Source organism: Myotis brandtii, unplaced genomic scaffold (assembly GCF_000412655.1).
Source record: "Myotis brandtii unplaced genomic scaffold, ASM41265v1 scaffold717, whole genome shotgun sequence".
NCBI lineage: Eukaryota > Metazoa > Chordata > Mammalia > Chiroptera > Vespertilionidae > Myotis > Myotis brandtii.
This window is the reverse complement of record NW_005370825.1, coordinates 156,003-165,675: the sequence shown is the minus strand read 5'-3', so window position 1 is coordinate 165,675 and position 9,673 is coordinate 156,003. Positions and strand designations below refer to the sequence as shown.

The 9,673-nt window shown below is 42.1% G+C and overlaps 1 protein-coding gene across 1 annotated transcript in view; it reads right to left on the bottom strand.

Annotated features, from left to right (window-relative positions):
* The window catches only part of WDR64 (WD repeat domain 64), a 62,441-nt gene that overhangs the window by 44,145 nt on the left and 8,623 nt on the right, over positions 1-9,673 (bottom strand). The window contains exons 5-8 of the mRNA XM_005882445.2: positions 9,550-9,660; positions 7,366-7,580; positions 4,857-4,991; positions 1,800-1,879 (exon numbers count right to left, since the gene is read on the bottom strand). Coding sequence (XP_005882507.1) covers positions 1,800-1,879; positions 4,857-4,991; positions 7,366-7,580; positions 9,550-9,660 — 541 coding nt within the window. The remainder of the gene's footprint in view (positions 1-1,799; positions 1,880-4,856; positions 4,992-7,365; positions 7,581-9,549; positions 9,661-9,673) is intronic.

The following is a 9,673-nucleotide window of genomic DNA, read 5'->3' as shown; positions in this document are numbered from 1 at the left end:
TTGTCCTAGCCAGTTTGGCTCAGTGGATAGAGCGTCGGTCTGCAGACCAAAGGGTCCCGGGTTCAATTCTGGTCAAGGGCACGTACCTCGGTTGCAGGCTCTTCCCTGGACGGAGCCCTGGTCGGGGCTTGTGCAGGAGGCAAACCAATCAATGTGTTTCTCTCACATCGATATTTCTCTCTGTCTTTCCCTCTCTCTTCTACTCTCCCTAAAAAATCAATGGGAAAAAAATCCTCAGGTGAGGATTAACAACAACAACAACAACAAGATATTTTTATCCATTTCAGAGAGGACGGGAGAGGGAGAGAGACAGAAAAACATCAATGATGAGAGAGAATCATTGATCAGCTGCCTCCTGCATGCCCCCACACTGGGGATCGAGTCTGCAACCCAGGCATGTGCCCAGACCGGGAATTGAACCATGACCTCCTGGTTCATAGGTCATCACTAACCACTGAACCACACCTTATGAGTAGGTACTATTATCAACTTCACCTTACCGATGAGACTGAAACTTAAAGAAGTTAAATAACCTGCCCAAGGCCATACAACTTGCTAGTAAGGGAGCTGGGATTTGTTCCTAAACAATCAGACTCCAGAGCCCAGGCTCAAAGCCATTGCAATAATTAGAACCCCAGCATCACAGATGAGGAATCTGAGGCTCAAAGAATATTCCCGTCCGTCCTCCACCTTTCCCAGCTTCTTAGATCATCATCGTGGCCCTTATTCTCAGCAGATAACCTGGTTTCCCATCTTCTACCCTACTTAGCCCTTAGATGTTGGCATTTTTAAAAAAATATATTTTATTGATTTTTTACAGAGAGGAGGGGAGAGGAATAGAGAGTTAGAAACATTGACAAGAGAGAAACATCCATCAGCTGCCTCCTGCACACTCCCCACTGGGGATGTGCCCGCAACCAAGGTACATGCCCTTGATCAGAATCGAACCTGGGACCCTTGAGTCCGCAGGCCAACGCTCTATCCACTGAGCCAAACCAGTTAGGGCTAGATGTTGGCATTTTTTAAGGCTATATCCATGGCCTTCTCTGATAACTCTAAACCACGACTCTTGACTTTTTTTGGTCATGGACCCCTTTTGACGATTTGATAAAATTTTTAACTTTCTCTTTGGAAAAATGTACATAAACACACAAGTGTATTCAGTTTCAGGGGCTACAGGACTCCTGAAAACCCACACCTAGGTCCCAAGCTAAGAACACATGCTCTCACACACTGAAACAAGTTCTAGATACATTAAAGAACTAAAGTTAAAATGTAAAACGAAACAATAAAAAATAACATTGAAATACAGAGGAATTTGCTTCACATATTGTTGGGCTACGGAAGGTCTTCTAAGAACCCAGAAGCCACCAAAAAAAAAAAAAAAAAAGCCCTGGCCAGTATGGTTCAGCGGCTAGAGTGTCAGCCCATGGATTGAAGGGTCTGTCAAGGGCCTGTACCTCAGTTGGAGGCTCAATCCCCAGCCCTGGTCAGGGTGAGTGTGGGAGGCAACCGGTCAATGTGTATCTCTCACATCCATGTTTCTCTCTCTCTGTCTCTCCCCCTCCTTTCCATTCTCTCTAAAAAAAAAAATCAATGAAAAAATATCCTCGGGTGAGGATTAACAAAAACAAACAAACAAAGGCAGATAGTTTTGACTTTATTTACATGTTTAAATTCTCTAAAAGGTTTTCCCACCAGTAAAATGATACAGCTTTATGAAAATTCTATGACTGTTCATTAAGGAGAGCACAGTTTGCAACATAGAAAATCTCTGTGCAACATTGATGTTCTCTTACCTCCGGTGACAATGACATTGGCTTTTATACAGTAGCAAAAAGTGTTGGCTCCTCTTGGCATGGAAAACTCTCTGACAGGCCTGGGAAACACAAACCTGGTGTCAAACTTGGGTTTTCCTGAATGAAGCTAATTCTAATTTAAGTAGATTATGTTCAATAGGGCTCATTTCTCAGTTGGTTATAAATCCATTTACCCACAGAAAAATACTGTAAGTAATTATTAAATCCGCACTGACACACAGATTTATTTACTCCATAATGTGGTGATATTAGCACAACACTTTGTATTGTTTCTATTGAAGAAAAAATTTCCAGCCCAGCAGGCATGGCTCAGTGGCTGAGCATCAACCTATGAACCAGGCGGTCATGATTTGATTCCCAGTCAGGGCACATGCCTGGGCTACAGGTTCAATCCCCAGTGTGGGGCGTGCCCATTGTTCCAGACGTTAAGTTGGGCACCTCATGTGAATTACTTTAGGCAATAAATACACATATACATATACTAGAGGCCCGGTGCACAAAATTTGTGCACTGGGGGGGGGGTTGTCCCTCAGCCCAGCCTGCACCCTCTCCAATCTGGGACCCCTCAAGGGATGTCCGACTGCTGGCTTAGGCCCAATCCCACAACTGGCAGTCAGACATCCCTCTCACAATCCGGGACTGCTGGCTCCCAACTGCTTGCCTGCCTGCCTAACTGCTCCCCTGTAGGCCAGATCGCCCCAACTGCCCTCCCCTGCTGGCCATCTTGTGACAACATGGGGGCAGCCATCTTGTGCGAGGGTGTGATGGTCAATTGCATATTATCTCTTTATTATATATTACTTCAGAGAGAAAGGGAGAGGGAGAGAGAGATAGAAACATCAATGATGGGAGAGAATCACTGACCAGCTGCCTCCTGCACGCCTCACACTAGGGATTGAGATTGAAACTGGGCATATGCCCTGACCAGGAATCCAACTGTGATCTCCTGGTTCATAGGTCGGTGCTCAATCACTGAGCCACTGCAGCCAGGAAACTTTTATTAGATGGTAAGGTAGGTATTCCCACTTAAAGATGGAAAGATTAAAGAAGAGCTATGGCACTAGGACCGAAGCTTCACGGCAACCCTACCAAAGGGCATTGCATGCTTTCCAATGTAATAATCTGCCTCTGAATTGGGTAATTGACAAAAAGTAACTGCCTGGGCCCTAGCCGGTTTGGCTCAGTGGATAGAGCATTGGCCTGCAGACTGAAAGGTCCTGGGTTCGATTCCGATCAAGGGCACATCCCTGGGTTGCGGGCTTGATCCCCAGTGGGGGGCGTGCAGGATCAATGATTCTCTCTCATCATTAATGTTTCTATCTCTCTCTCTCTCCCTCTCCCTTCCTCTCTGAAATCATTATATATATATTTAAGTAAAAAATAAATAAATAACCACCTGGTAGTTATTTGCACATTTCTGGGTAATTATCAAGCTATGGAAGGGTGAAAGTTTCAGCATATGTCTTGCAACAGGCCAACATGCGTTCCGTGACATAATTAATAGTAAGTGCTCACTTTGCTGATACAAAACTTCGTGAAATTATCACACAAAATTATAACCAGAATAAGTAATCATTTTTGAAATGGAAATTTTTTTGAGAGGAGTTTGTTTCCAGCTTTCGTGGGAGCCGTGCTAGCTCCCATTTAACAGCTGGCCAGTTATGGACTGGGATAAACGTGGTTTCATCTGGCTCAGCTCAAGACTCATTACAGGAAACTACAGGAGCAGGAATATGTTGCACCTGGGGATGGAGTGGCCCCCGCTCTCCTCCTATTGGGGTGACGGACACTCCAGTGAGCTTCCGGAAAGCAGGATGACACTGTAGCACTTGAGAACGCTCTTTTGCTTCCAGATTTAGAAGGAGAGGGGCCCAGGGAAGCAACTGAAAAGCCCAGCCAGTTGACTGACGCCCTTGGGCTGAATGTATCATCAACCAAATCCCAGGAGACACGGTAAATGCCAGGAAGCACAACACTGGGCTCCAAGACGAACTCCTGACCATTGCAAAATGGGTGCTTTTCAGAGCAAAACAGAAAGTGCTGGCTAGTTGGGGAAAACAACAACAACGCACCTTCTAGATCAGTGGTTCTCGACCTTCTGGCCCTTTAAATACAGTTCCTCATGTTGTGACCCAACCATAACATTATTTTTGTTGCTACTTCATCACTGTCATGTTGCTTCTGTTATGAATTGTCATGTAAATATCTGATATGCAGGATGGTCTTAGGCGACCCCTGTGAAAGGGTCGTTCGACCACCAAAGGGGTCGCGACCCACAGGTTGAGAACCGCTGTAGATAATCTCAGTGTTTACAACCACCAACCACCAACCACCAAATCTATGGGAAACTATGGACAGTGGGCATTTAAATTCTCCTCAGTACTATTACATAAATTAAAAATACATAACATTAGAATGTATGTGTACATGAATTTCCAAGAATTGCATGGAAAGTGAGAGTTAACATTGGCTACCTACAGAACTTTAAAGAACACCACCATTTAAGAACAAATATTAAAAAGAAAAAAAAAGGAATCACAAGGAAAATATAGTTATGGATATACCTGTCTTGATTTATTTCGATCGATTATAGCCACCAACAACAAATGAGCCAAACTGTTGCCAGGAGGACCCATCGTTGGCACAAATAATTTCAATTTCCTCCTGAAAATCTAAACTTGTCAAACCGATGGAATAATTAACGTTGATTTTTCTAACAACCAATTTGATAGCTCCAAGGCTGCCATGGGCTTATCAATTACAAAAAGCCCGAGGTGCACTCTCCCTCTGCGGAGCACACCTGAGCCTTTCCCTTCCCCCTCTTTTTCCCTCCAGGACATTACCTTTGCCTTCCTCCCTCCTCAGCTCCAGGGCCCTTCTTCTGCCTCTGATGCTTGTTTCCTGAGCCCACGCAGCCCAATTGGCTCACTTCTTTCTATGTCTGTAACTCTCTAAATAAACTTCCTCTTATAATTTGGAAAAAAAAAAAAGCCCGAAAGTCACAGAATATTCATGTACATAAACTACTGTACTTACCCATTATCCTCAAGTCTCTTCAAGGATTCCAAAACTAACGAATGAACACTGTCTAAGGAGCAGGATCCAAAGCAATTTAGGGTTGAAATAAATCTAATTTTCATAACCCAGTCATTATGTAGCTTCCTTTTAACACTGGGAATTAAAAGGAAAAAAAAGGGAGGGATTATGTTAGACACACAAACACATCATGTTGAGTGTCTATTTGTCATTTCAACTTGACTTTCATCAAAGTGCAACTCTGAATTGGAGTAGAGCCTGCATATATAATACCGCCCTATGCATTATACCACTTTTAATTATTTAATTAAAATTTCATAACCTAAATCATTTAAAATGGAAAAATAAAAGATTATCATCACATTTTGAGCTATAAGTTCAGAATTTAAAAAATAATATAGAAGAATCTCAGTCCCATATTGGTACTATATTCTTTATTGAAAAAATTCTGATCATCCAGATGAAGAGCTGTGTTTCATATTGTTTTATATCTCATATGAGTCTATTCATTTTTATATTTTCCAATGGCTATTGATCTTTAAATCAATAATTCCCCTATTGATAGACACTGGATATTTTACTATTAGAAATAACACTGTGGTGCTTGCTTCAGCAGCACATATACTGAACTTGGAATGATACAGAGAAGATTAGCATGGCCCCTGTACAAGGATGACATGCAAATTCGTGAAGCATTCCATATTTAAAAAAGAAAGAAAAAAAGAAAGAACACTGTGCCCAGCCAGCATGGCTCAGTGGTTGAGCGTCCACCTATGAACCAGGAGGTCACGGTTAAATTCCAGGTCAGGGGACATGCCCAGGTTGTCGGCTTGATCCCCAGTAGAAGGCATGCAGGAGGCAGCTAATTGATGATTCTCATCATTGATGTTTCTCTCTCTCTCTCCCTCTCCCTTCCTCTCTTTGAAATCAATAAAAACATAAACATATATATTTAAAAGAAATAACACTGTGATAGATATATATTTTAACACACGGGGACCCCAGGTCCCAGTGCATACATGTTTATGAAGGCACTTGATGCATCTGCCCAAGTGTTTTCCACAAAGGGATCCAGCTCATAGCCACCAGCACCAGTAGTGGGTGAGTCTGCCCATCTCATAGCATCTTCCTCATGTTTAATCTTTTCCAATTTTATAAGAGAGAAATTATATCTAATTTAAAGTGGCATTTCTTTGACGAATAGAGAGGACACATTCAGTACAATATTTGTTTCTCTGCTAATAAGAGAAATGTATAACTTAGTGTGAAATCTTCAGAGACACGAGAGTTCTGAAGAAGACAATGAAAGTCACTCAGGACCTCATCAGTTGGAGATAACTGTCAGCAGCATTTTTGCCTGATGAGCATTTGGAAATGTGTCTTGACTATTTGTACCGTGTATGTGCATGTGTGTGAATTACCTGTTCATGACCTTTGTCCATTTTTTTCTCTGGGGGAATTATTTTTTAAATTGAAGTCTAAGACCTAAGAAAGAGTATTAACCTATCGTTTGTCATATTGCTTATACATATTTATCCAGTTTATTTACTTTACATAGGTTATCTCTTGAGGCCCACAGGTTTTATTTTGTGTTGAGTCAAATCTATCAAACTTTTTTCTTTGAATTTTATAACCATTGCTCTTGTTTAGAATCTTCTTCAATATTTAAATGTTAGTAAATAGTTACACAGATCTTTTATAGCTTTCCATAATTTAATTATTATTATTTTTTAAAAATAATTTTATTGATTTTTTACAGAGAGGAAGGGAGAGGGATAGAGAGTTAGAAACATCGATGAGAGAGAAACATCGATCAGCTGCCTCCAGCACATCCCCTACAGGGGATGATGTGCCCGCAACCAAGGTACATGCCCTTGACTGGAATCGAACCTGGGACCCTTCAGTCCACAGGCCGACACTCAATCCACCGAGCCAAACCGGTTAGGACATAATTGAATTTTTTATTTAACTCTTTAATTTATTTAAGTGCCTATAGATTTTAATTGTCAATAACACTTAGAATATGAATTTCAGTGGCTACTTTTCTGTCTGTCTTCCCTTAGTATTTTAAGTCCCTTGAGGTATGAGGCATTCCTCATTCAGTTTGATGTTTCAGATCTTTACCCTGTGGTCTGACACATCCTTTTGACTACATAAATATTTTTGTTCTTATTGTTGTTGTTTTTTTGTTAACCCTTATCCGAGGATATTTTTCCATTTATTTATTTATTTTTTTAGGGAGAGTGGGAGAGAGAGGGAAAGACAGAGAGAAACGTCGATTTGAGAGAAACACATTGATTGGTTGCCTCCTGCAGGAGCCCCGACCAGGGCCGGGGGCCAGGGAGGAGCCTGCAACCAAGGTATGTAACGTTGGCCAGAATCGAACCCGGGACCCTTTGGTCCGCAGGCTCTATCCACTGAGCCAAGCTAGCTAGGGCTTACTTAACTACATGAATTCTTGAACAATGTCTATATTAAAACAACTGGACCACCTGTGTGATATACTGACCTTTTAAAGTCCTTGGAGTCTAAGACCTGATTTTGTAATTTTTTTTTGGTCTTTGTCTGCTTTAACCCAAAGTCGTCTGTATTCACGGTGAATTTGTTCACAAACCCGCCATCGTCCCCCAGCAGGATGTCATCTCGGCAGAGCTGGTCGGACATGGGCACCGCACACACGCACAGGAGGCAGTGGTCCATCGGCTTTATGACGAAGTAGTTTTCCTGGGAACAGAAGAGCACTTTTCATAAGTTATTGCATCGCTCCAAATATCTAAATATTAAATTTAAATACTGTCCCTATTGTTTTAAAACATTTTTAAAATTGATTTCAGAGAAGAAGGGAGAGGGTGAGAGAGAGAAACATCAATGATGAGAAAGAGTCATTGATCAGCTGCCTCCTGCATGCCCCCTACTGGGTATCAAGCCCACAGCCCAGGCATGTGCCCTGACCAGGAATTGAACCGTGACCTCCTGGTTCATAGGTCGATGCTCAAACACTAAGCCACGCCAGCTGGGCTGTCTGTATTGTTTGATAAAAGTTTTACTTCTGGCCCTAGCCAGTTTGGCTCAGTGGATAGAACCTCAGCCTGTGGACTCAAGGATCCCAGGTTCGATTCTGGTCAAGGGCATATGCCTGGGTTGCGGGCTTGATCTCCAATCGGGGTGTGTGCAGGAGGCAGCCAATCAATGATGTTCTCATCATTGATGTTTCTAATTCTCTCTCCCTCTCCCTTCTTCTCTGAAATCAATAAAAATATATTTTAAAAAAAGTTTTACTTCTGATATTTCTTATTTTAGATCTTTTCACAGTGTTAAAGAAGCTTGAATGAAACATCAAGTTAACTAAATCACTGTGAGCCCTACAGTGCATTTGGGGCTGTTTTGTGGGGAAAAGGTGAGGTGCTTGCCTGTGGCTCAGGAATGGTGAGATTCTCTGATGTAATTCTGTGAATGTCCCTTTCTTGGGTTTGTAAGGAATATTAACAGGAATCGTAAAAAGGTTCAGGTGTTAAAAGACCATTGACACAAAATTGGATGGCAAACAGGAAAGTCAAGAATCCAAGTCCCAGTTATTTCACCAGGAGTAATTAGGGGAAAAATAGCCTAACATCCAGGCTTATCCAGAATTAGTCACAAGCATTTGCCAATGCCACACTGGGTTCCCTAGGCTATAAAGCCATTGCTCTCCTGGAACTCAGTCTCTACCTAAAGCAGAAAACATACATGTTTTAAAATTTTTATTTGTTTTGTTCCCTTTAGAACAGCGGTACTCAACCTGTGGGTCGCGACCCCTTTGGGGGTCGAACGACCCTTTCACAGGGGTCGCCTAAGACCATCGGAAAACACATATATAATTACATATTGTTTTTGTGATTAATCACTATGCTTTAATTATGAGACTTGGACATTTTAAAAATATATACTTTTATTGATTTCAGAGAGGAAGGGAGATAGAGACAAACATGAAAGATGAGAGAGAATCAGTGATCGGCTGCACTCTGCCCTGATTGGGAATCCAACTATCTCCTGGTTCATAGGTCGACACAACCACTGAACCACATTGGCCGGGCTTCGCAGATTTTTTGCCAGAACAAGGCGTTTGATTTGAGCAATTTTCTTACCAAATGAAGTGGGACTGGAGAGAAAAGCCGTGAACTTGATAATATGAGCGTAGGCAAAAAGCTAATACTTGGGTTCAGAGAAGGGCGTCAAAGGAAGAAAGGAATCAGCCTCTATCAAAAACAAAAACAAGCCCGGTGGGTGTGGCTCAGTGGCTGAGCATAGGCCCATGAACCAGGAGGTCAGGATTCCCGGTCAGGGCACATGCCAGGGTTGAGTTTCGGGCTCCATTCCCAGTGGGGGGTGTGCAGGAGGCAGCCAATCAATGCTTCTCTCTCATCATTGATGTTGCTATCTCTCTCTCCTTCTCCCTTCCTCCCTCTAAAAGCTATAAAAAATATATTTAAAAAACAACAAACACAACTAATAACAAAACCCAATACCCCCACATTAAATACACACTAAGTGGAAAATATTAATAGTACTGTTAATGCTGAAACTGATTATTTAGTTAAATCCCCTCATTTTACATATAAGGAAACTGATCTTCCATAGACAAAGGTGGTGCCCATATCCTCCCAGCACAAAAAAGACAATCTCATTCCTTTGAGTATTTCTCTCCATTCGGTACCTGGCTGCTCCCTTGAGCTTTATAATCCCACACAATGATGGTCCTTTCTGTCGTGGCAACAATTCGCTTCAGCTGAGTGAGGTAGTCACATCCTGTAATCCAGGAGGTATCCTGATAGGAAAGC